We start from the raw sequence: 27,734 nt of genomic DNA, 5'->3' as shown, positions 1-27,734 counted from the left end.
TCCTTAATCCAACTCAACACCGCTGCCTGGTAATAAAGCTCCCATTCTGGTAGTCCAAGACCGCCTCTGCTCCTATTATCTTGTAATAGTTTCATTTTAATACGTGGCCGCTTGCCCAACCAGACAAACTTGGATGTCATTTTATTTAGTTCTGTAAAGAAATATTTCCCTAATTTAATTGGAATCATTTGGAATAGATATATTAGTTTTGGTAAAGTATTCATTTTCAACGTTGCTATTGTTCCTAATATAGACAGTTTCAATTTGGCCCATAATTCCAATTCTTTTCTGATTTGCTTAATCAGTTTAACATAATTGTCCTCTTTTAATGATGAGCATCTGGGTGATATCCAAATTCCCAGGTATTTCACCTTTTTTACTATTTGCAGTCCCATTATGTTTTCTAATTCTACTTTCTGTTTTGTTGTACAGTTTTTGACTATCATCTTAGTTTTATTCTTATTTATTTTAAATCCTGCCACCTCCCCAAATTTTTCTATTTGTTGCAACAATATTGGTCCCAAATTCATTGGATCTTCCACTATAAATACTAAGTCACAAATGCCCGAACTTTATAATCCTCATTTCTAATTTTAATTCCATGTATCTGTGGATTTTATCTGGTTGCAGTTAGCAACACTTCTAAAAACAAAATAAATAACAGAGGCGATAATGGACACCCTTGTTTCACTCCTTTTGCAATTTCAAAATCTTCAGCGCGATCTCCATTTAATAATACACTTGCTTTTTGGTTTGAGTATATTTCTTGTAATGTTTTTTCTATATGTGCCAAAGTTCAGCTTTTTAATTTGATATAGTATGAATTTCCAATTGAGATTATTGAATGCTTTTTGTGCATCTAAAAAAATTAAAACTGCCTGTTTTTCTGGGTGAGCTTTGTAGTATTCAATCAAATTTAGTACTGTCCTAATATTGTTTTTAATTTATCTATTCGGCAGGAAACCATTCCTATTATGTATAAGTTCACTCAAAATTGGTTTCATTCTTTCTGCCAATATTGTCATAAATATCTTATAATCCATATTTAGCAACGAGATTGGCCTATAGTTCACAATTAGTTGTTGATCGGTGCCATCTTTTGTAAATAAGGAGATGTATGCCTCGGACCTGCACCTCGGAACACTAGCTTGCATTAATGCCTCATTATATAGTTCCAGTAATATTGGTTCAAATATTTCAGATAAATTTTGTAGTGTCCGTCGTGGAAAAGAGACTCGGAGCCAGTGACTTAGTTTCAGCTCTTTATTTGCTCTGAGATCGGCTCGGCTCCAAAAGGGAAAAACAGCGGCTTTTATTCTTTGGCCGCAGCGGCCACGGCCAATGACACCGCTTTGAATCTCCCGCGATTAGTTTCCACCAATCGTGGGAGATTCGCGGCGGGCCAATCAGTGTGGCTCGCTCGGCCAATCAGCTCGCCGTGCGTCTTGACCAATCACCGCACGGCGTTTACAAGTATGCAAATGACTGTACAGAACACCTCTCCCCTCTTGGTATGGTCCTACGTAACGTAGTCCTGTAAGTAGGCGGGGCTTCGTACTTGTCTACTTGACCTGCGCAGGTTAGTTGGTACTTGACCTGCGCAGGTTAGTTCTGTGTTGCTCTCTGCTTCGTCGGTGGAACCGTCTGGAATGGTGAGCCGGGCCTTTCGTCGCAGCTCCCTCCCGGTCTACCCGGGCTGGTTGAGCTGCGGTTGTTGCCGCTCCCGCCTGGTCTATCTGGGCTGGTTGAGCTGGCCTGGCTGCTTCTTCCTGGTGAGGCTTCGGGCTGGCTGCTTGTTGGTGAGTATTCCCAGTTTCTTTCTGGTGTGGGTTGGTTCTTGGGGTCTTCCCTCCCCTCTTGGTTTGTGTTGGGGGGGTCCCCTTCTTTTTCTGGGTATGTGTCTGTGTCTGTTTGCGTGCCGGTTGTGTTTCCCGTGGTTGTTCTTGACCTTAATTGGTCAATGTGTCGTTTCCATGCTCGTCCGTCGGTTGTCTGTAAACGGTACGAGCGGGGACCTGTCACTTGGGTTATGGTTGCTGGTATCCAAAGTGGGTCCCCAGTAAGGTTCCTTGCGTATACTGTGTCACCTGGTTTAAATGTTCGTTCTTTGCTTGAGGAGTTTGGGGTTTTTTCTGGGTTGTATGTGGGGTGCAGTCTGTCTAATGGGGACCTTAATTTCCTCCCCAGTAATAGTTCTGCCGGGCTTTTGTTAGTTGTTGTGTTCGGGGTTATGTGTTGTATCAAAAGCATTTTATTTATTTTTTCTTGGATTTCCCCGTTTTCTATTTTCTGGATTGTTTTTTTTTGTAAATTGAACCATCCGTTCCACCCTCCCGTTTGCCGCCGGATGTGCCGGCGCTGTCAATGCGTGGCGTATCCCCCGCTCCGCTAGGAATTTTTCGAATTCTAGCGAGGTAAATTGGGGCCTGTTGTCGGATACGATAACGTCTGGGAGGCCGTGGGTTGCGAATAGCTTGCTGAGTTCTTTGGTGACGGCCTCCGTGGTGGTAGTTTTCATGTTGCTTACCTCCAACCAGTTGGAGTAAGCATCTACCGTAATGAGGAAGGTGTGTCCTTTCGTGGGTCCGGCAAAGTCTATGTGAATCCTGGACCATGGTCCCCTGGGGGTTTCCCATTCCAGGATTGGGGCAGCAGGGGGGCTAGGCCTGGTTTCCTGGCATCGGTTGCATTCTGCCACCCAAGCCTCGATCCGTTTGTCTATCTCTGGCCACCATGCGTAGCTTCTGGCTAACGCTTTAGTCCGCACGATGCCTGGGTGTCCCTCATGCAGCAATTCCAATACCTTTCCCTGTAATTTTTCCGGAATAACAACCCTGTCCCCCCACAGTAAACAACCTTTTTGTAATGACAGCTCTGTTTGCCGGTTCCGGAATGTCCTGAATGTTTCGTCAATGTCTTTTTCGGGCCACCCCTTCTCTACCCAATGTAACACTCGCGCCAGCCGTTTGTCTTTATTAGTTTCACGGGCAATGTCTGACGCGGTTACGGGTAGATCGGGCAGAGTCTCTATGCTAAGGGTGGTCGTCGTGGGTGCTGGGTCGGTGTCCAAGTCAGGTAGCGGCGTGCGGCTCAGGGCGTCTGCGTGGATGATTGTCTTACCGTGTGTGAGCCGGTAACTGTAGGCGGCAAGGAATTCGGACCACCTTGTCATTCTTGGAGATAGAATGTTCGGGGTGGCCCTGTTCCCTGCCAGGATTCCCAGCAGCAGCTTGTGGTCGGTGACGATGGTGAACGTCTGGTCGTAGATGTATTTGTGGAATCTTTTGACGGCGGCAACGATAGCCAGGGCCTCCTTGTCCAGCTGGCTGTAGTTCCTTTCCGGTTTGGTGAGGGTCCTTGAGAAAAAGGCGATGGGTGCTTCTTTTCCGTTGGCGAGAGTGTGGCTGAGGACGGCGCCGACGCCGAAGGGTGATGCGTCGCATGTGACAGCTAGCGGTAGGGTCTCGTTGTATTGGATGAGGACAGCATCCGAGGTGAGTAGGTCCTTGGGTTTGTTGAAGGCGGCCTCCTCACGTTTCCCCCAAGTCCACGGGGCCGCCTTGTCCAAGAGCCTATGCAAAGGCTCTGCCACAGTCGCCTTCTGTGGCAGGAAAACATTATAGAAATTAAGCAGCCCTAGAAATGCCTGTAGTTCCGTTTTATTTTTCGGCCTGGGGGCTTCCTTGATTGCTCTGATTTTTTTTTCGGTTGGGTGAATTCTGTGCCGATCTAACAGGTACCCTAGGAATTCGACCCTCTCGGTATGTAATTGGCATTTTTCCTTTTTAACCTTCAGCCCCGCATTTTTGAATTTCGTTAGGACCTCCCTCAGGCGACCCTCCAGTTCTTTTTGATTGGTTGCCGACACCAGTACATTGTCGAAGTAGGGCACCACCCCCTTGATTCCTTGCAGGAGTCTCTCCATGAGGCTCTGGAATATTCCTGGTGCCACACTGACTCCAAACTGGAGTCTCTTACAGTGGAAAGCCCCCCAGTGGGTTACTATGGTTTGCGCCTCGGCGGTTTCTGCGTCGACCGGCAGTTGTTGGTATGCTTGCGCCAGGTCGAGTTTCGCAAAAACCTTGCCCCCCCCCCAGTGAGTGTAGGAGATGCTGCACTACTGGGACGGGATAGGCGCTCTGTTGTAATGCGCAGTTGAGGGTGGCCTTATAGTCCCCGCAGATTCTCACCGACTCATCGGGCTTGACTGGGGTGACTATGGGGGTCTCCCACCGGGCGTGGTCAATTGGTTCGAGAACCCCTTGACTGACGAGCTTGTTTATTTGCTCGTCGATCTTGGGCCGGAGTGCGAAAGTTACCCGCCGTGGTTTTAGGCATCTTGGGGGAACGCTGGGGTCTAGGCTGAAGGAAATGGGGGGGCCTCGGTACTTGCCTAGGGTGCCGTCGAACACTTCCTGGAAGTCCCTTGCGAGTTGTTCTTCCCAATCGGCCTCCCCGATGTGATCGATGCCCGTCACTTCGATTCCGAGTGGCGCGAACCATTGCAGTCCCAAAAGGCTGGGGCGGTCTCAGTCCACGATCGTCAGGGGAAGCCTTGCTGTGCGCCCCTTGAAGGTTATCTCGAATTGTCCTGTTCCGACTACCGGGATGCGATTTCCTTGGTAGTCCTTGAGGATTAGTTTCTGGCTTTCCAGTCCCCTTCTCTGGATTTTGGGCACCAGGCGCTTGATTTCCCGCCATGCAACCATGGAGAGGTAGGATCCGGAGTCCACCTCCATCTTGCATGGCTCGCCCTCGATGCTCACTTCCACATATACCTTCCGGGCGTCTTCGCTGGATGAATGGCCGATGACGACCGTCTGGTGGGTTTCCTCTCTCTGCCGGTCCTCGCCATTTCGGCGGCCCCGTCCATCTCTGTTCCACCAATTTTCGGATTGGCGGTCTCTGGGCCTGCGGGGGGGTGCCGTCTCGTCTCCGGTTGCTGTTGTCTCTCCGCCGGGGGCTGTAGTTTTTCTTAAGTCGGCAGACCCGGGCGATGTGTCCTCTTTTATCTCAGTGCCGACATATCGCCTCGAAAAATCGGCACTCCGATCGAGGGTGGTCGCCCCCGCACCCGGCGCATTGCGGTCTCGACTTACGACTCCGCCGATCGCGCCAGTCTCATTCCGTCTGGAGTCGATGGATGTCCTCTTCCTCATCTGTGGTGTCGGAACCGGAGTCGAGGTCGCCATGGTGTGTGGTGGTAGTCTCCCGGAGGCTTGCTTCGGCGCGTGTTTCGGTGGCCGTGCCTGCACCGGTGGTCGCGGTGGGTCTCCGCATTCGAGCCGCTGATGCGAGAACGTCGGCGAGGGCGATGTCGCCTTTTGCCATCAGTCGGCTTTGTAGGACCGGATCTCTGAGCCCCAGGACGACGCGGTCTCGGAGTGCCTCGTCCATGTCCGTAAAGCCACACATGCCCCCGAGGTTTCGCAGGTCAGCCACGAAATCGCTGATGCTCTCGCCCGCGCTCTGGTCTCTCCGGTAGAAATCATGCTGCCTGATGAGGGTGGGCACGGTGGGGGCATAGTGGTTTCGGAGTAATGGCTCGAGATCGGCCCAGTCCATCGTCTTCACGACTTCGGGTTTCGCGAGGGCTTTCGCCATCTTAAACACCGCGGGCCCGCAGTGTGTTAGGAAAACGGCTCTTTACTTCTGCCCATTCGCGTCCTTTAGGTTGCTACTTTCGAGGAACATCAGGAATCGGTCGGTGTACGATTCCCAATCCTCAGTAGCTGGGTTGAATGGCCCTGGTGGGGCGATGCTGGCCATCTCGTCGGTCTTGTTTCCTCCGGACACGTGTTTTCGGGGATCAGGCTTGGGATCCCACCTTCGTCGCCAGTGTAGTGTCCGTCGCGGAAAAGAGACTCGGAGCCAGTGACTTAGTTTCAGCTCTTTATTTGCTCCGAGATTGGCTCAGCTCCAAAAGGGAAAAACGGTGGCTTTTATTCTTTGGCTGGGGCGGCCGCAGCCAATGACACCGCTTTGAATCTCCCACGATTAGTTTCCACCAATCGTGGGAGATTCGCGGCGGGCCAATCAGTGCGGCTCGCTCGGCAAATCAGCTCGCCGTGCGTCTTGACCAATCACCGTGCGGCGTTTACAAGTATGCAAATGACTGTACAGAACAAATTTTTGTATAGTTCACCTGGTAGACCATCCGGGCCTGGTGTTTTGTTATTGTTTTGTTTTTGTATCGCCTTTTGTAACTCTGTTAATGTTATTTCTTTATTAAGTACTTCTCTGTTTTCTTCTGAGATTGGACTCAGACCGTTTCCCTCCAAGTAGTATCTAATGTTTTCTTCCATAACTTCTTTTTGCTTATAAAGCTCGCCAAAATACCTTTGCACAATTCTCTTTTTCTCCTCCATCTGATAATACACTGTCCCTTCCTCATCCTTGAGTTGCTGAATTAATCTTTTCTCTTTCTCTATTTTTAATTTATGGGACAACCACCTTCCTGGTTTATTTGCTGATTCAAAGAAATTATGTTTATGAGTTTTCAAGTTACGTGCATTTTCCTCAATATCTATCAAATTTAGTTCACATCTAATCATCCCTATTTCTTTCTTAACTTCCATATTTTTGGGGTCTTTTTGGAGCTCATATTCAATTTTTTAAATCCTTTCTTGTAATTCATTCTGTTTCTTCCATTTTTCTTTATTTTTCTTAGCTATATAGGCTATTGATATGCCTCTTACGAAGGCCTTTGCAGCGTCCCATAAAATTTGTAAACTAGTATGTTGTTTTAAATTAACCTTAAAGAATATTTCTAATTCATTTTTAATTCTTGAGATATATTCTTTTTCCTTTGTTATTTATGAATTTAATATCCATCTCCTTTTCCTGTTACTATGTCCTTTCCATGTACCGTATTTGGTGATTCAGTTAGTTTCAGATGACTTTTTTGCCCTGAAAAACATGCCTCCAAGTGGGGGGGTCGTCTTATACGCCGGGAGGACTCCGACTCCCACTTCGAGCTTGAGTTGCAGCCGGGAGGGAGGCTGGGGGGAGCGGTGTGTGTGTGTGTGTGTGTGTGTGTGTGTGGCAGGTGTCACTCGCCACGCGCTGCGCAACCTTTCCCCCTCTTCCTTCCTTAGCAGTGTGGGGAGGAGAGGATTCGAAGATCCTCACGTGCGGCGTACTTTTCTTTTCTTTTTTTCTTTTTGCACGCAGGTTTTGCATGCGGGCGGCTGTAGGTTAAGGATGGGGAGCCCCGGGTGGGTTATCAGGTTTTACGGTACTTCCAACATGTGCGAATGGTGGGAGAGCGGAGAAGAGAGCGAGCGCCCCGCTGTGTGAAATCCTGCCGTCAAAGCAACACTGGGGGAGGCAGGGTATAAATTTACCAGGTTAATGTAGCAATGGTGATTAATGCCCAGAACATTGTTTGCGGGTATTGGGGTGTGTGTGTGTGTGTGGTGGTGGTGGTGAGGAGAGGTTGTCCTTTGAATGCGGAAAAGTAGGTGTGACCTTGTGTAGGAAAATAAAGAGATCCTTTTTAGCATGTTTGGCTTCTTTGCCTCCTCGTTCGTTTTGACGTGGAGATAATGGCCTTCGGGCGGGAGGGAAGAAAACGGTAGCTGGATCATTTCAAATTTCACTTACTCTCCTGCCTCACTTCAATATGTCTGAGTGACTCCAGATACTGGAAGACTTTTTGAATGAAAGTGTTACCTCCATTTTTTTTTTTAAAGAGGGCCACTTGGGGAAAAAAAAGATTCTAAGGAATTCCTTGTTTCTTGATTAAAGAGAAGGCATTGAATATACTGTTCCTTGGCAGCCTTTTCAGTGTCCGGGTTTTTGGTGTGTGTGTGTGTGTGTGTGTGTGTGTGTGTGTGTGAGAGAGAGAGAGAGAGAGAGAGAGAGAGAGAGAGAGATCAGCTGTATTGAGAAGAGAACGTTTCCTGTGTTCTCATTTTATTTACAACATATTTTACGCTTAATGGTAAGCAATGAAAAATATTTTTAAAACTCATTTCTAAACTCCATAGCTATTTGCATATTCTTGGTTCAAAATTGGATTAGCTCATTTCAAAATTGTCCAAAGCAGAAAAGTGTGTCAAAAAAAAAAAGTGCAAAAGTGGAAGGTGTGTGGAAGAGGGGGTAGTCTTATACGGCGAGTATATAACAAACTCTATATTTTGAGTGGAAATGTTGGGGGGTCGTCTTATACGCCCAGTCGTCTTATACGCCGGCAAATACGGTAATTTTAACCGGGCTATGATCAGCCCATACATTAGACATTATCTCTACTTCACTAATATCTTTCTCGATTGCCCCATTAACCCATACCATATCGATTCAGGACCATGATTTTTGTGGACTAGAATAAAACATGTATTTCTTCTCATTTGGATTCCTCTTCCTCCATATATCTTCCAAATTGGTCTCATGTGTTAAATCAAAATTTTTTTTGGTAGAATTCTCTTTTTTTTCTTCCTAGTCCCTTCCACACTAATGTAGTCTTTTTTAACATCAACAATGGCATTAAAGTCCCCTATCAAGGAAATATTTTCTTCACCTACACAAATTATTTTATCATATAGTCCCTTATAAAACTTCTTATGGTTATCATTAGGGGCGTATATCCCCACCAATAGTAATTGTTTTTGATGTAAATTAATTTATATTATTAAAATTCTGCCTTGTTCATCTGCATAGATTTTTTTTGCATTTATCCCTTTTTTAACGTAAATTGCTACTCCCCTTTTCTTTTGATCTGCCAATGCTGTAAATAATACACCCAACTTGGGATATTCTAGATATTTTTTATGTTGTTTTTGGATATTTACCTCCTGTAGGCATATAATATCGATGTTTTGTTTAGTTAGTTTGGTTAATATTTGTTTCCTCTTGATCTGGGAGTTTAATCCGTTGATGTTTATTGAAAGTAATTTAATCTCTTCTTCATTGTTAATTCTGAGTCTACCTAAATCTTCTGTAGGTTCTTGCTTCTCTTTGGGGTCTTATTCTTAGTCCTTCTCTCCTTGGGTATTCTCTCTTTTCTTTGCCTCTCTCTTCTTGGTCCATTTCCTGTATTCCCTGTTGCTGATCTTCTTGTTGGTCCTCCTGACTCTTACTTTCTGACTCTTCTTTGCTGCTCCCCTCTTCCTCTATTTCCATCAATTGATCGTAAAGTTCTTGCACCTTTTCAATACTATTAATTTTTACTCTTCTTTCTTGCCACGTCACCAGCATTCCTTCAGGGACCAGCCATCAGAACCAGATGTTTCGTTTATTCAGGAGTATCGCCAGAGATCTGTAGTCCTTCCTCAACTCTCTTACCTGCCTCGGAATTTGTTTCAAGGTCGTGATCTCTTTTTCTTTATACACCATCGGTTCCTCCTTTGTGATTCTATATACAATATCTCTTACATTTTTTCTGGTGAACCTGATGTGGACCTCTCTAGGCAGCTTGTTTTGTCTGGCGTAGTTTGTATGGATTTGGTAGACCTCATCCAATTCTTTCACTATTTCCTGTTGGTCCCTTTGCAATGCCTCTGCTATTAAGTGGAACATTATGTCTCCCAGGTCTTCGTCTTTGGATTCCAATACATTTTGGAACCTCAAATAGAATGCTGCACGTTCCATTTCGAGATGGATAATCGAATCTTCTAAATCTCTGTTCATCTCTATTACTTTCCTATCCATCCCTTCCAATCTCTTATCTGTTTGTTCAGCTTTGGTTTCTATATTCTTTGTTCATTTTTCTCCAGTGTCTGTTGGATTGTTCCCATCTTCTCCTCTAAATTTTGAATCTTACCCTTCATTTCACCCATTTCCGTCTTCATATCTGTATGGTTATTTACCATTGTCTCCTGCATTTTAAGCATCGTTTCCTGAATAGCTGTTAATGTTGCTTGAATCATCTGCATGTTGGCCATGTTGCTCGTCTTTTCCATGTTCAGCGTTCCTTCTCTTGTTTTTTTGCCTGCTGGAGATGCAATAGACATTGACATCGGGTTTTTCCCTTTCAAGTTCATTGTTGTAGTACTGGTCATATTCCTAACTTTATTGTAGATATCTTCCCAATTTACCATTCACTATTTAATTTTTCTTTTGTTGTTAATTCTATTCAGTAGTTTTCCTTAGAATATAAATATCTTTTCCAACTTATGATATTCTAAATTATTTAGATTTGATTCAATCTTTTATAGAATCTGAAACTAACTGAATCACCAAAATTAAAGAACATAAAGAAGGGAGAGAGCAAAAGGGATGATAGGAAGGATAATATCAAAATGAGAAAGAAAAGAGAGAAAGGGTATAATAGCCTAAAATATATTTACTATAAATTGTTCTTATACAACTATTTCACCAGTCTTCACAATTTCATGTCATTTAAACTTTTAAATTCTTAATAAATTCAATCAAACCTTAATCAAAATGTTGTTTTACTAATTATATTCTGTGAAAAGAAGTCCAGTAATATTCAATCACTTTCCTTTCCCTGTCTGTTCACATTTTGTTTAGTCACAGTCTGTTACCTCAGCTTCTCTTCTCTCTGTATAATCTCAAAATGTCACTTTCGTTCTTGGGTTCAGTCCTGTCTCTTACTTTTTTTTCCACTGTTCTTCTTTTACAAGTCACAGATCCATCAAGTTAAACTCCAAATTTTTAAATAATCAGTCTAAATCAACTCCAAATTTATCAGAACAAATCCAAAACACCAGTCAATCTTTAATCAACTAAATTGGCTTCGATCTCTGTCTTAAAGAGTTCCTTGCTTTCACCGCCGGATCGCCATTTCCCTTCGGACTTCCGTCCTCTTATTTAAGACTCACAGTTCTGCCGTCTCTCTCTGCCATTTCTCTCCTCCACTTTCACTTTCCGCCTCTTTCACTCCAAGTTCAATCAGTCAAGTGATGCCAAAAACGCTGTTCATGCTCTGGTATTTTCCTCATTGGGCTAAAGCGCTGCGGCTTCGGTCTGCCATCGAGATGGCCGATCATTCACACGTCAGAGCAAATGGGGTCTCCCTCGAAGCTGTCAACTGCCGTCAAACTTCTCCTCGGGCTTCCTCACACCTTCGTCTTCCCCTCCAGGGTCTATGTGCCCCTCACCAGGGCCTCCAAAAGTGCAGATTGGGGATGAGAGAGCAGAGCTTGCTCTTCTCTCCCCACCCTGCTGCAGCACTGCAACCGAAATAATTCTTTTCTTGTCTAGCTGTATATTACCCAGAAGGATGTAAAGGATCTTGGTGAGAAAAAACATTTCTGCTCTGGGAGGTCCCCTTCTTCTGGGACTGATGGAGGAGTTTGGGATTATGAGAGCACACAAATGAATGGCTTTGTGAGCCTGAGCTCTTCCCAAGAAGCTCCCACGGGGAGCACAGTCGCTTTTTAAAAGACCCCTCAACATGGTTTGGAAACTGCAGGTTTCTTTGGAGAAGGCTGAAGCGGATGTGGCTCCTCCTACAGATTTGGAATTAATTGACTCGATTCATGATGAACTGAACTTTCATAAGAAGACTGGAGAATGGACCTAACCATGTCTAACTGGAAAACAATTTGGAAAATGGATCGACCAAGAGGTTTTAGGATTTGGGGGAATAAGACACAACTGTTGTCTTATTGTTCTCAACTTAAATTTTAAGAAAAAGTTTTATTAATAAGAATCAAACAAAGATATATCATCCCAGACAAATCAGAGACAATGATTCTGGTGATTTATGGTAAATAAATCTTATAAACTTTATACAAATTAAACAGAATAGTAGATTGTTAACAAGGTGCTTTGATGTTTAACTTTGTTGTTGGTTCACCTGTTAATTACAATGCCTTTATAGATCATAGATAGATGAATGTTGAATTGGTTGTCAATTAGAGTAGAATTTTATAAATTTTGGGCCTGCTTCAGAAGGGGAGGAAACCTAATATTGCTCCAATATGTTTATGAATATTTTAGTGGGGGGATAATAAAAGTAAATCTGTTTTTCTCTTTTTTAATGTACATTTTTTTCTTTTTATATGTTTTTTCTATCCTTTTGATTTTGAAAAATTTGTTTGTTTTTGGAGTATGAACTGTATATTAATATTTTGAATAAAACAACCCTTTAAAAAAAATCCCTTTCCCACAAGTACATTTATGGTGCTACTGTGGTCCTATTTTCTAAACTGCTTCTTTTTTAGAAGCAGTTTATAGAATCATAGCAACATGGGATTGGTTGTATCATGGTGACCAGAACTGGACACAATATTCTAGGTCTGCTGTCACCAGTACAGTGTAAAGCAACTCTTACCACTGCTTCTTGTCCTGACACTATACCTCTGTTGATTCAGCCTGGGACTGCATTGGGTTTTTTCGGCAGTGGCATCACTAGACAGCACAATACTGCCACAAGTGGTACTTTGCATATGGCCTGGGGATACCTGGCCTGCCCTTTTGGAGATTTCCCAGAGGCAGCCACCATTTTCAGTGCACCCACAATTCCTTAACAGAGTTTACAAAGTGTTCAGGTAGCAGAACAGAAGAAGCGTGGGTAGACTTACCTGAGAACGCGCCTTCTCAGGTGGTGTAGACAGGATCCATGCAAGGGATGTATTCAGCTCTGTTCGGCTATAGACTGAATAGAAAAACTGAAGACACACCCCTTCTGGGCCACTCTCCCCAGTTCTGAATGAAGTCGAGGCTTTCTTGTATATGCTGCAAGAGTCCCATCTTTGTATAACATTCATGATTAATAATAACTTAAATTTTAGTCCAATACCCAACATGATTGCCAGAATCTAAGAAAATGGGTGGGTCTGGATCCTGTCTACACCATCTGAGAAGGCGCGTTCTCAGGTAAGTTTACCAACACTCCTTCTCCAGAATGGTTTTGACAGGACCCATGCATGGGACATACCAAAGCAATGCCCAATGGGAGGGATTCTAACCCTAATGACTCTGATCTTCTGGCAATACCTTTTGAAGTACTCTCCTTCCAAACCCTGCTTCCACGGAAGTGAAAGAGTCAAGTATATAATGTCTAACAAACGGTGAAGGAGTGGACCAAGTCGTTGCCTTACGTATTTTTTCCACTGAAGCCTGAGTACTCTAAGCTGCTATAGTGGCTGCACTACGTGTTGAGTGAGTCGTGATGTGAGATGGGACAGGTAACCCCTGTGCTTTGTAAATGTTAGCAATGGTTGCTCTAATCCATCTGCCTATGGAAGAAGACAACACCTTTTGTCCTAAGGATTTTTGATGATAAGAGATAAATATTGCTTCCATCTTTCTAAAGGAAGCTGTCCTTTTTATGTAAATATGGAGAGCTCTCCTTACATCTAAGGTATGCCAAAGTTTCTCTCTAGGGTGAGCTGGATCTGGACAAAAATTTGGTAAAACAATTTCTTGCGCCCTATGGAAATGAGAATTGACTTTTGGTATAAAAGTAGGATCCAATCTTGCAGACATAATTGCCACTAGAAAAATTACTTTATGTGATAAATGCTGTACGCTGTCAGTTCTTAAGGGCTCAAAGGGTGAAAGTGTAAGGGCTTGCAGTACCTTGGTAAGGTCCCATGATGGAAATCTATGAATGACCCCTGGTCTTAAATTTGCTGCCCCTTTAAGGAAACGCTGAATTAAAGGATCTTGAGACAACAAACTTGAACTTGTACATGACATTACCGATGAGAGCGCTGCAACCTGTCTATGGAGAGTTGCTGGGGCAAGACCTTTGTCCAATCCTTGTTGTAAAAAATATAAAACCTGGGAGATCGAAGCCTCTCCAGGAACTGAGCCCTTATCCTTGAACCAATTACAGAAAACTCTCCAAGTAGCTTCATAAATCCTAATAGTGGGTTGTCTTCTATCTGCCTGTATAGTGTTAATAAGCTGTGTGGAAAGATCCACCTTTTCTAACAGTCTCCTCTCAAGTGCCAGATGGCCAATTGAAGCTATTGAGGCTCTGGATGTTGAATTGGCGCCTGGCTGAGAGACACCCTTTCGGGAGGAATCCTCCAGGGGCGTGACACTGACAAACTGACTAGGTCTGCAAACCACGGCCTCCTGGGCCAATATGGTGCCACAAGGAGAATCTCTGCTTTCTGCAGTAAGGTCTTTCTGATGACTGCCGAGGTGAGAGGTAATGGAGGCAAGCCATAAAGGAGTCCCTTTGGCCACTGACAGCGAAGGGCATTGACCCGCTCCGCTCCCCGGGACGGGAACCTGGAGAAGAAACGAGGCAGTTGATGATTCGTCTCAGATGCAAACAGATCTAATGTTGGGTGATCAAACCTGCTGGAAATTTCTTGAAAAGGAAGTGGATGCAACATCCTCTGCCTGATCTATTGTAGATCTGCTTAGTCAATCTGCCCTGACATTCTGTCTCCCTGAAATATGTTCAGCTTTGATTGAGAGCATTTTTTTTCTTTGCCCATCTGCAGAGACAAGAAGTTTCTTTTTGTAATGACTTTGATTGTGTTCCTCCCTGACGATTAATGTGCCACATTATCTGTTAGGATTAACACATCTTGTCCCCTGATTATTGCCTAAAATTCCTTGAGAACTAGATGGACTGCTCTTAATTCTGACCAACTGATATTATGCTTGAGGTCATTAGCCTTCCAAATGCCCTGTGCTACCTTGTCTCGACAATGGGCCCCCCACCCAGAGAGACTACTAGCATCAGTAGGTATAGTTGTAAACTCCCTGTCTTTAAAGGAGCATCCTTTATCTAATGCTGAAGAGGTCCACCAAAGCAAGGATATTAATACCTTGGTTGGCAATCTGACTTGGAAGGGAGAGGTACCTTTCATGGGTCTCTGAAAAGGTAATTCACGAGAATGCAGTTGTGCCCATGGCACTATATCAAGGCAGGATATCATTTTGCCCAGTAATTTTGACTTTTGGGCTGGGGATGCCCTTCTTATGCAAAAGAAATGGGCTGCTAACACTTTAATGTCCTCTCTTCTTTGTTGAGAGAGGAAAACTAAATCTAATTCAGTATCTATTATTGCTCCCAAATGTAAACATTTGGTAGACGGTTCAAACTGACTCTTTTCCTGATTAACCGAAAATCCATGAGATTGTAAGGTTTGTAGTGTGATGGTTAAGTCTCTAATAGCTAACTCATGGGGGACTGATTGTATTAAGATATTGTCCAAGTAGGCCAGTATCCTAATTGGAACATTTCTAAGATGGGCTGTTACAGCTGCCAGGATTTTGGTAAATGCCCTGGGTGCAAATGCCAACCCAAAGGGGAATGCTTTATACTGAAAATGTTGACTTGCGTAACAAATTCTTAAATACTTGCGGTGGTCAGGTATGATTGGAATATGCAAATACTCTTCGGTAAGGTCAATTAAAACTAAATAGACCCCATGTCTCACTTTCTTCAAAATAGATTGAAGCGTGTGTACCTTAAACCAGGGGTCCCCAACCACCGGGCCCCGGACCGGTACCGGTCCGTGGAACATTTTCTACCGGGCTGCCGGTTTGCTGGGCGCCGCCATCTTGTTTTGATGAGAAAGTGCTTCCGGTGAGCTTTTCCGGTTGGAAAGCGGCGTTTGGGTCCTGAAGGAATCCTTGCGCCTTAGTTTCATCGAAGGGGGTGTGTGGCTTTGAACAAAACTAAGGCGCGAGAATTCTTTCAGCACCCAAGGCAAGGCGAGCCGAGCAACCGTCCCGAAGCCGTCCCCAAACCCATCAACAAAGGTACAAAGGAGGAGTTGAAGGTGGCGGGGAGAAGCGGGAGATGGCTGGTTGGCCGGTCGCTCGGCTCGCCTTGCCATGTGTGCTGATGCCGGTACCGGGCCGCGGATCATTTTGAGATGCCGGTACTGGGCCGTGGCACAAAAAAGGTTGGGGGCCACTGCCTTAAACCTACGATAAAAAACAAAAGAGTTTAGTCTTTTCAGGTTTAAAATAGCCCTTCATCCCCCTGATGATTTGGGAACAAGAAATAACATAGAGTAGAAGCCTTGGCCCTGTTGCTCTTCTTGGACTGCTTCCACAGCTTGGCTTGTTATCAGGAGACCATGTTTTGGTCATAAGTGTTTGTCTAAGGGAATGGGAATGCATCCTACGGTGGGAGGGATCTACTCTAGGGTCTGCCTGATTTGGACTGTTAGTCTGAAGTCCTCCCATCATTCCCTGACCAATAAGTTACGTAAAGCACTGCTGAACCACCAAAGGCATTAACTGCCCTCCTGTTTCAGTGTGTTGCATTTGCCCTTATCTAGTTAAAGGAGGAGCCATTGGTCTTGGATTACTCAAGTAAGAACACCCTAGAAGTTCAGAATCCTGCATGTTAGAAACTACTTGGCCCAAATTGTCCATATCTGATCCCACTTGGGGTAGAATAGATTGACTTGTGTGATCCCCCTTAGGAGTACTTAATTGCAGTAATTTCATTTTGTTCTTTTGAATTCTCCTCTACTTACTTTACCAACGCATTATGTAGTCTACGCTTGGCCTGCTCATCAGCTTTAGTTTTCCTATTAGCTCTGGCCTTGGCCCTGATTTTGTCAGCTGCCTCCTGAACTGATCCTCTGGTCTTACAGGTTCTTTTACCCCTACCTTTCTGTTGATTGGAAGCAATCAGATGTGAAGACATTGTGTTGGAAGATTCCTCCACAATGTCTATAACTGACTGTAACATTACTCTGACTATATCAAATAAAAATAGAAACAACAATTAATTGTAATGCATCTTATTAAATTCTTTAAGAAAATATTTTTTTCTGAGACTTTGACCCTCAGGACAGAGTTTTACCAATTTCACGACAATTAAATAGCTCAATAACCACAATCTTTCAAGGTTAACTGTCTATAAGCAGTAGAGTTCTAGTCATGAGGCACACAGCACATAAGAGTAGAAAAGCTGAGGAAAAATACCTCTTGTCTTTTTTCTGAGGTTTTGCCCCTCAGGACAGAATTCCACCAATTTGAAGACAATTAAATAGCCCAATAACCAGAATCTTTCAGGGTTAACTGTCTATGAGAGGTATAGATCGGGTCATGAAGCACACTAGAGCTGGCTAGAAAATGACTACAAAATGGGGCTCCCGCCAATTTAAACCATCACCAAGTTGATTTTACCTTTGCTGAAACCTCGTTGCGGCTAACATAGCAGCTCTGCTTAGACTGCACTCCCTTATTTGGGCAGGCTGTCTGACAGGCTTTTCGTTTTCGATCTGAGTGGTCTCTCCGTCAGCTGTTCGTCATAAACAAACCGCTCGGCGTTAAAATCGAATAAAGGTGCCTTTTGTGCTCGGACTGCTTAGCGTTCCCTTATACGGGCAGGCTGCTCAGCTGGGAAAAGGTGCATCTTCAATGCCCCCAAAACCCTATTCCAGGTTTTTGGGAGCGATCTCTGCAAACTCCGAACTGTCTATTTGCTTGAAAAAGCCGATGGAATAGAGGCTTGTGATTGTAATAAGCACCGAGGCTTTTGAAAAGCCTAGGGTGCTATTACAAATCTAAATTAAAAATACTACAAGCACTCCTCTATGATAAAGTATAGAGGAGCAAGATTAAAAATGTCTATCTCCACTGAGACTGAATAGAAGAACTGGAGACGGTGGCCCAGAAGGCATGTGTCTTCAGTTTTTCTATTCAGTCTATAGCCAAACAGAGCTGAATACAACCCATGCATGGATCCTGGTGAAACCATTCTGGAGAATACTTTGTCCTAATGACAATGACCCAGAAGCAGCCACCATTTTGATACAGAGGCAGGCATGACAAAATGGCAGCTACTTCCACAAGTCACCCGAATGACCCAGGCATGAATCCCAAACACATTCAAAATAACGGCTGCTTCCATGACACAGTCATGAAGCCCACAAATGTGTCTTGCCTTCCTTCACCAACATGAGGTTCAGAGATCTTCAAAAGGTATGGAGAAGGAGGAGACTGTGATGTCTGGTGGGTTGGGAGGGACCCAGTGGGAATAGGTGGGGACCTTTTGTGGGGACCCAAAAGGTGGGGTAGTGGAGGCTAGGCCTCTAAGAGATTCCCACAACCCTGAGGTAGTCGCTGTTCTGCTTAACATCTTGAACATTTGTTTAACAGCTTCATCAGGGAGAGAAGGGGATAGGTAGTTAAGCAAAGTAATCTCACTTAACAACCACTGCAAGATGCAACCGTAACTGACAGGCCCCATTACAGTTGTATCTAGAGGACTACATCTCTGGGGGCTGGGGAATTCTGGGGCTCAAAATATGGAAGACACCAAGGTAGAAGACAGAAATTCCATGAGTGGGAATTCCATAATCAATATAGAAAAAACACCACCCAAAAGCCTTTTTGAGGAATTCCACTACTTTTGCAAAAATGAAATTGCTGCTGATAACGAAAAACTGGTAGGCAGCCCTTTTCCATATTCCTTTTTTCTCCACTTACAAGTCTAATTCTGAGATATGTTTTCACCTACATTCCTAATGAGAGATGAGAAATGAATCCCTTCACTAAACTCATCAACTTTTCCTTCACTTGCATTTCCATGTGGGCAATATGGAACAATTTATGCCAGAAGCATCATCCAGATTTGTCTCTTCTGTGAGTCCTCCAGTATATCTCCAGATTCACATTCTGACAGAAACCTTTCCCGCCAACAGGACATTCAAAGGGTTTCTCTCCCATGTGAGTCCTCTGGTATTTCACCAAGTAGGAATTCTGACTGAAATATACCCACAATCAGGTTATTGAAAAGGTTTCTTTCCTGTGTGAGTCCTCTGGTATTTCACCGGGTCAGAATTCTCATTGAAACTTTCCCCACACTCTACATATGCAAAGAGTTTTTCTCTTGTGTCGATTCTCTTACCAAGTTGGAATTGTAACATAAATGTTTCCCACAATCAGGAAATTCAAAGAGTTTCTCTCCTGTGTGAGACCTCTGATGGTTCACCAGGACAGAATTCTGACTGAAACTTTTCCTATAATCAGAACATTAAATTGGTTTCCCTCCTTTGTGAGTCCTCTGATGGTTCTTTAGATGAGAAATCTGACTAAAACTTTTCCTACAAAGAGAACATTCAAAGGGCTTTTCTCCTGTGTGAGTTCTCTGATGATTCACCAGGCTGGAAATCTGACCAAAACTTTTCCCACAAACAGGACATTCAAAGGGTTTCTCTCTTGTGTGAGTCCTCTGATGGCTCACCAGGTTGCAATTCTGACCAAAACTTTTCCCACAAACAGGACATTCAAAGGGTTTCTCTTTTGTATGAGTCCTCTGATGGCTCACCAGGTTGGAATTCTGACAGAAACCTTTCCCGCAAACAGGACATTCAAAGGGTTTCTCTCCTGTGTGAGTCCTCTGATGGTTCATCAGGCTGTAATTCTGACTGAAACGTTTCCTGCAAACAGGACATTCAAAGGGTTTCTCTCTTGTGTGAGTCCTCTGATGGCTCACAAGGTTGGAATTCTGACTGAAACATTTCCCGCAAACAGGACATTCAAAGGGTTTCTCTCCTGTGTGAGTCCTCTGATGGCTCACCAGGCTGTAATTCTGACTGAAACATTTCCCGCAAACAGGACATTTAAAGGGTTTCTCTCCTGTGTGAGTACTTTGGTGCTTCACCAGGTTGGAATTCTGACTGAAACGTTTCCCACAAACAGGACATTCAAAGGGTTTCTCTCCTGTGTGAGTCCTCTGGTGGTTCACCAGGTTGGAATTCTTACTGAAACCTTTCCCACAATCAGAACATTCAAAGGGTTTATCAACTGCGTGAGTCCTCTGGTGTCTTATCAGGCTGGAATTCTCACTGAAACCTTTCCCACAATCAGGACAGTCAAATGGTTTCTCTCCTGTGTGTGTCCTCTGATGGTTCACCAGGTGAGAATTCTGACTGAAACTTTTCTCACACACAGGACATTCAAAGAGTTTCTCTCCTGTCTCAGTCCTCATGTGTCTCACAAGGTGGGAATATCCACAATTCCCACAATCTGGACAGTCATATGGTTTCTCCCTGCTGTGAGTCCTCAGATGTATCACCAAGTTGCCATTTTTGCTAAAGGGTTTACCACATTGGAAGCATTGGTAGGACATCCCTTCTGGGTGGGTTCTTCTGTGAACTGAAAAGGATCTGTTCTGACAAAAGGTTTTGCTACATTCAGATAATTTCTATGCGCTTTTCTCCTGAGTGGATTCTCCCGTGCATAATCACTTGCAATTTGAAGTCTTCTTCCATAATAGGCACACCTATGGAGTTTTTCCACCAAGATATTCTTGAGAAGGTCAAAAATATGTGTGATCCCTTGTTTAGTGGTTCTTTGATTTAAGCCCATTGTGCCCATACAATTAACCTTTTCCTCCCCACTGAGTTCCAGATATTTTCCTCTTTTTCTGAATGGAAAAATAATCTCCCTTGATTTTTTTTGTGTATTGTGTCCTTGAGTTCCACATACTCTACTTTTTCCAGCTCAAAAACTCTTATTGATTTTCCTTCCTTCATCTCTGACCTTCTGTGGAAGGAGAAGAATTGTGTGGTTCTTCTGATGGAAATGGAGAATATTTTTATTTCTGCCTCAACCAGTTTTTCTTTTCACTATTGCTTGTTATTCTCAGTTGTCCAGTGTGGTCTCCTGGCATCATCTTTGTCTGTAAGATTCAAATGAAAATGTAGCTTTTATTGTTTATAAAAGGGTTGCAGAAAATGTGAAAAAGTGTACATTACAATGAAAAAAGCAAACATGCCAATATGCTAGAATAATCACTTACATTAATTATGATATTTACTACTGAGTTCCAGTTCAAATATCCATTCAATCATTAAATTCACTTGTTGACTTAGGTCAATCACAAATTCTCACCCTGCAAAGGGTTATCATGAAATACAGTTATGTGAAGAAGAAAGTACACTCTTGATCTTTATGATTTTATATATCACAACATAGTAAAAATAATCTCATCCTTAGCAGTTTAAAAATAGGTAAATATAATGTCAGATGAGCAACAACAGATGACATATTATACCCATGTCATTTTTTTTACAAAAACAAAAACACCCTTACTTCTTCCATAGGTATGAAGAGGCAAAGTAGCAACCAGTGCTGCTGATCAAATGCACTTGATCAATTGATCATCAACAATTGTGACTATATCTATAAAAGCCAAAGTTGTAGGAGTTTCCTGGTCTCCAGCACTGAGGTGTGAATTAGATGCCAAAGAGTAAAGACATCAGCAGGGATCTTAGAGAAGCAATTGTTGCTGCCCATCAATCTGGGAACGGTTATATTTTCCAAACAATTTAAACTCCATCATTCTACGTTCCACGTTCACAAATGGAAAACATTCAAGACACTTGCCAATCTTCTCAGGAGTGGCAGTGCCAGCAAATTCACCCCAGGTTCAGGACGTGTAATGCTCAGAGAAATTGCAAAAAATCAAAGCATTATATCTCAGGCTCTACAGGCTTTGTTTAACATGTTAAATGTTAAAGTTCATAACAGTACAATTAGAAAGAGACTGAACAAGTATGATTCATTTGGAAGGGTTGCCAGAAGGCCTCTTCTCTGTAAGAAGGATATGGCAGAAGGACTTGGATTTGTAAATTTGCATCTGAACAAATCACAAGACTTCTGGAGCACTGTCCTTTGGATGAGACCAATGTGGGGATGTTTGGCCATAATGCACAGTGCCATTTTGATGAAAACAAAACGAAACAAAACAGAACCTATCACCACAAACCTCTCACACCAACTATCAAGCACAATGATGAAGGCATGATTTGCAGCCACAGGACCTGGCCACCTTGCAGTCACTGAGTTGTCTATGAATTCCTCTCTATACCAAAATATTCAAAATCAGAATAGAGCTGGAAGGGATCTTGGAGGTTTTCTAGTCCAGCCCCCTTCTCAAGCAGGGGATTCTATATAATTTCAGACAAGTGACTATCCAGTGTCTTCTTCAAAATGTCCAGTGATGAAGCACCCACAGGGCCTGAAGGCCAGCTGTTCTACAGGTTCATGTCCTCACTGTTAGGAAGTTTCTCCTTAATTCAAGGTTCCTTCTTTCCTTGATTAGTTTCCATCCATTGTGTCTTGCCCTGCCTTCAGGTGCTTTGGAAAATAAGTTGACCCGCCTCCTTTGTGGCACTTTCTCAAGTACTGGAGCACTGCTATCGTGTCCCCTCTAGTCCCTCTTTTCTGTAAACTAGCAAAACCCAAATCCTACAACTGTTCTTAAGGTTTTAGTCTCCAGGCCTTTAATCAACTTATTGCTCTTCTTTGTACTTTTTCTAAAGTCTCAACATTTTTTTTTGTAATTTGATGACCAAAACTGGATGCAGTATTCTAGATATGGACTTACTAAGGCTTTATAAAGCGGTGCTAATACTTCACGTGATTTTGATTCTAGAGTCAAACATGAGACCACCTGTCCAATTAGCAGTTTCTCACACATAGCTTTTATTATAACCTGGGACAAGGCATGAAGGCCACACAGCCAGCTGAGAGTTCAAACTCCCTTTTAATTCTCCAACTTTTCCTGAAACCTTCCCACATTTCTGGCAAGTCCTGGAGCAAAGCGATCACAGACACAAGCACACACACAGCAGCCTCTGTCTGCGAGTAGTCCAGCAAAATGTGTTAGCACAAGTCCAGCAAGGCAAAGGAACAATCTCGGGCTGCCTCGTCCTGCTCCTCCCCACATTCCCCCAAAGCCAACAAGCCCTCCCCCTCAATTTCTGTCAGCCCCAGTTCTGGCTTGTCCTCCTCTGCGGATTCAGGATCCGATGGGGGCATGACGGCACCTCTGATTTGGCTTTCTTTTTACAAAATACATGATGACACGATGTAATATGTTTGTGTGTTATTGATCATCTGAGGGTATGTTTACCTTCTTTTAAGATTTCTAAGGACCAGATGATATTTACTATGTGCTGATATGTAAAACTATAGAACTCAAACAGGGTGTACTTTCTTTTTCACATGGCTGCATATTTGGATGAAATGGGAATAGATTATACATTTGCAGATATACATATACAGAGAGAGATAGAAATACAAACGTATATATGGAGAAAATCCATGTTTCAAGGCTGAAAAATGTCACAAAATGGTTAAAGTCAAACCTTCTGAGGTAATTTATAGATGTAGGGCTTTAATTGATGAAATGATGCCTCAGCAAGATTTGAAGCACCAGTTTTGCTCATGGAAGTCCCCAGGTCCAAACAAGGACAGAAAATATTGCCCAGAACTCCTCTTATGACATTCCTGTTCAGGTAGTTCTCCATTATTGAGCATAATTGGGACTGGCATCATTTTCACTAAGAAGCCCAATCATGAAGTCTTATGTCACATGACAGTACCAACTTATATCACCTCCTCTGCAGTTATTGGTGCAAGTCCTTTTTCTGCATCTTCATAACCACAGGAACTGCTGATGTGTAGTCACTAAACAAGTGCTACAATGACCACAAAATTTGTGGACAAGCTGTACGTCTGCTTTTACAGTGCCACTATAAGTTTGAAGGCCTAGTAAGCAAGTGGTAAGTGAGGACTACCTATAGAACTGAACATCCCAAAAAGATCTCCATATATATATATTACAAAGTGCTAGTTAAGCACAGTTGAACCAGGTTAATATATGGATGGGACACAAATAGGAAATATCATGCTTGTTGGCTATACATGGAAATTTAAAAAAAGGAATCTCAGAAGAGAGCAGATGAAGACCAGACTGATATTGTTGCCAAGAAAACAGCATGTCCATAAGAGAATAAGAGAGTTGGAAGGGACCTTGTAGGTCTTCTAGTCCAATCCCTGCTCAGGCAGGGAGACTTTATATCATTCCTGATTAATTGCTGTCCCGTCTCCTCTTGAAACCCTTCAGTGATGAAGAACTCACAACTTTTGGAGGGAAGCTGTTCCCAAGGAATTAATCTTAACTTGAAGGAGGATTTTTAAAATCTTCCCACTAGCAGAAAATTGCAGCCACCACTGTTAAAGCTTGGAGCACCATCGGACTCAAAATTTGGGGAGGGAAGGAACATGTAGCAGCAGCTGATATGCTTCAGCCTAGTTGCTTCTCTGCTTCCACATCCCGGAGGAAACACAACAGCCCTACTTGCTACCAGCCTCTCCTCCGACCTGACCTCAACTCACCTTCCAGCTGCTGCTTCGACCCTGGGAACAGCAGAAAAACCACTCTGCACACCACCTTCCTCCCATGAGTGATCTGGAAGAAGCTCCTGATTCTTTCTAGCAATGCTGTACTCGATGGTTTTAACACCTTTAAGCTCAACCACATACCCCTTTTAAGGGCTTTCTAGTCATTGATAAGTGACTGCCATCTCCCGATAGGAGGCAAAAGAACACGCTTGTCTGTCTCTAATGTTTTCGTAAGATGTTTTCACTGATCAAATGCTATCAAGTCGTTGCTGAGTCCTAGCAACCTATGTTTGCAACTGATCCATCTGAAATAGTGAAATGTGATATTAAAGTAGGTTGTCAAGATTAGCTATGTGCTGAGCCCTAAATGTTTATGAAGTTCTTAAAGGATTTTCATAGAGTTGGAAGAGACCAACTCCCCAAGCAGAAGACCCTATTCTGTTCCAGATAAATGGCTGTCCAATCTCCTCTTTAAAAACCCCATTGATGGAGCACCCACAACTTCTAGAGGCAAAGCATTTCCACTGATTGTTGTCACTGAAAGGAAATTTCTTATTGATTCTAGGTTGGATGTCTTTTTGGCAAATCTCCCTCTGTTACTCTTTGTGCTGCTCTGAGGGGCACTAGTCCAGTCCAACCCCTTTCTTCTGCTTCAGAAATTTTTTAGGATTTTTAGGATTGCATTTACCACCACCAAGTGAATTGGAATTGAAATGCTTTGTAGACAGTATTTGGGCTGATGATCTACAAGATAGAAAGTCAATGTCAGGATTTGTTATAATATTTGCAAACATGCTAACTAGTTGGAAATCTAGAAAACAGACTTCAGATGCCATTTCCACAGCTGCAGCCCAATTCATAGCATTATAAGAATTGTGTTCAGCCAATATTTCCCTCCCCAATAGATGATGTGGTATATCTGGTTAGTAAAGGATTTGGATATTGAAGTGAAAGGAGTTACACCAATATTTGAAGATAACACAATATGTATACAAATGGCAACATTGCAAGTACCAACTAGAAGGAAGCATGTTGACATAAAATAATGTAATGTCAGGGAAGCAGGGAAGGAAAATGTAATAAAACATAATTTATTGTCCAGCAGAAAATAATTTAGCTGACCTCATGACAAAACCATTAAGTATACAAAAAACATAAAGATCTTGTGAAACAATTTGGTTTCAATGCTGTCCAGCTATAAATTGGAGGGGTGTTGGATATTAAATTTAGTAGCTGGAACAAAAACATTGTAGAATGGGCAAGAACAGGCAGCTCTAAGTTGATTGGTTGGAGAGTGCTTGCTGCTGCATGAGGCAATCTATGCTATGATTGGTTGCTGTAGGTGTAAAGGGGGAGTTTCCCATTTTTCCCGCTTTTTTCCTTCTGTGTGCTCTGTATCCTATTTGGATTTACCTCAGGATGTTTCTGTGTTCCTGACTATCTTGTTTGCTGTAAATATGTTAAATGTATTCATTTATATAAAACTACAAATTTACCTCAGTGTCTCTGATTTGATTTGGAAACTTGCTGCATAATTCCCCCACAGAAGACAACCTCTATTACACCCAGAAAATAAATCCATTTGCGGTGGATGTCATTTGCTGGAAGCATCATTGTTATTTGTAGCTGGTACATTAGCCAGAAAAACGTAAAGGATCGTGGTGAGAAAAAACCACGCTCTGGGAGGTCCCCGTCCTCTGGGACTGATGGAGGAATTTGGGATTATGAGAGCACACAAATGAATGGCTTTGTGAGCCTGAGCTCTTCCCAAGAAGCTCCCACGGGGATCACAGTCGCTTCTTAAAAGACCCCTCACTACGGTTTGGAAACTGCAGATTTGTTTGGAGAAGGCTGAAGCGGATGTGGCTCCTCCTACAGATTTGGAATTAATAGACTCGACCAAGGGTAGGATTCTACCAGTTTGCACCTATTCGCTAGAACCGGTTGTTAACATTCTAAGCAGTTCGGAGAACCGATTGTTAGAAGAAATTACTGGCCTAATCCTGTAAGGAAGGCTGGAAGGAAACATTTTAGTGTTGCTTACCGAAACTGCCTCTCCGCTAACCCTTATTACATATTTGGCAGGATTAGACTTCTTGTCTCAGGAATGTCTCTGGAATTTTTCCCCCTCCTTTGCTGATTGATACTTTGCTTGTGTGGAGTGACCATTCAAAATTACAATGGCACTGAAAAAAGTGACTTATGACCATTTTTCACACTTATGACTATTGCAGCATCCCCAGTCATGAGAGGCCAGGTGAGGAGATGCGTGCCTCGGTGTGAGTGATGTTGAGTTGGCCACACCCAACCAATAACATGACCACCAAGCCATGTCCACCCAGTCACATGACCACCAAGCCACGGCCACCACCTAAGCCATGCCCACAGAAGTGGTTGTTAAAAAATTTGACTACCACCCCTGGACTCGACGCATGATGAACTGAACTTTCATAAGAAGACTGGAGAATGGACCTACCATATCCAACTGGAAAACAATTTGGAAAATGGATCAACCAAGAAACCTTGGGGGAATGACACAACTGTTGTCTTGTTGCTCTCAACTTAAATTTTAAGAAAACGTTTTATTAATAAGAACCAAACAAAGATATTTCATCCCAGACAAATCAGAGACAATGATTCTGGTGATTTATGGTAAATAAATCTTATAAACTTTATACAAATTAAATGGAATAGTGGATTGTTAACAAGGTACTTTGATGTTTAACTTTGTTGTTGGTTCACCTGTTAATTACAATGTCTCTTTATAGATCATAGATAGATGAATGTTGAATTGGTTGTCAACAGAGGTAGAATTTTATAAATTTTGGGCCCGTTTCAGAAGGGGAGGAAACTAATATTGCTCAAATATGTTTATGAATATTCTAGTGGGGGGGATAATAAAAGTAAATCTGTTTTTCTATTTTTTAATGTACCTTTTTTATATATATGTTTTTTCTATGATTATTTTGATTTTGAAAAATTCTTTTTGTTTTTGGAATTTGTACTGTACATTAATATTTTGAATAAAATAACCTTTAAAAAAATCCCTTTCCCACAAGTACATTTATGGTGCTACTGTGGTCCTATTTTGTGACACCTAAAAGTAAGCTGTTCTCTACGAAATCCATGCTGAACTTACCACACTAAGCCTGGCATGAAATACCAGAGCAACTTACTTGTTTTAAAGAGAAGAATATGGAAGAAAGGAAGAAGATTGGCTCCAACAGTTTTAGGAGACTGCATAGTTTTGTTTACCTAGAACATTCCCAAGGCAGTGATCAATACTGTATTAGCTGCTCCAAATGTTCTTTTGGCTAAACATTGAATCCAGGCATATTGGATGGCTGGATGCTCCCAAGAGGCTGCAGGGAGGCCTACTAGGCCCAAAACAGGGCCTAGCAAGCCTCCCTGGAGCCTCCTGGAAACAAAAATGAGGCATGGGGGGGGTTCCGGAGCCCCCATGCCCCATTTTTGGCCTAGCAAGCCTCCCCGGGAGCAAAAATTGGGCGCAGGGGGGCAACGCAGGACCCCCACATACCCTGTTTTTGCTCCCAGGAGGCGACCCTACACCAGGGTTGCCAGATCGCAGTTTGGCTCTGCGACCAAACTCAAGTCAAAATACAGCCAAATTCGGCCAAATTATTTTTTGCTCATGGTGACGCGCATGCGCGAGGGAAGGAGAGCGCCAGAGG

The 27,734-nt window shown here is 43.1% G+C and overlaps 1 protein-coding gene across 1 annotated transcript; it reads right to left on the bottom strand.

Annotated features, from left to right (window-relative positions):
- Positions 1–16,628: 16,628 nt before the first annotated feature.
- On the bottom strand, positions 16,629–24,216 carry LOC148131708 (uncharacterized). Its single transcript, XM_087953275.1, has 2 exons — positions 24,037–24,216; positions 16,629–20,530 (listed from the first exon to the last, which is right to left on the bottom strand). The coding sequence occupies exon 2, from the start codon at positions 19,976–19,978 to the stop codon at positions 18,881–18,883; it is 1,098 nt and encodes a 365-aa protein (XP_087809401.1). The 5' UTR covers positions 19,979–20,530; positions 24,037–24,216; the 3' UTR covers positions 16,629–18,880.
- Between the last annotated feature and the right edge of the window lie 3,518 nt (positions 24,217–27,734).

Source organism: Notechis scutatus, chromosome 2 (assembly GCF_049901735.1).
Source record: "Notechis scutatus isolate UNSWTSFEM ecotype Mainland chromosome 2, rNotScu1.2, whole genome shotgun sequence".
Classification (NCBI taxonomy): Eukaryota; Metazoa; Chordata; class Lepidosauria; order Squamata; family Elapidae; genus Notechis; species Notechis scutatus.
Note: the sequence above shows the minus strand (reverse complement) of the source record. Positions and strands in the feature narration are given on the sequence as shown.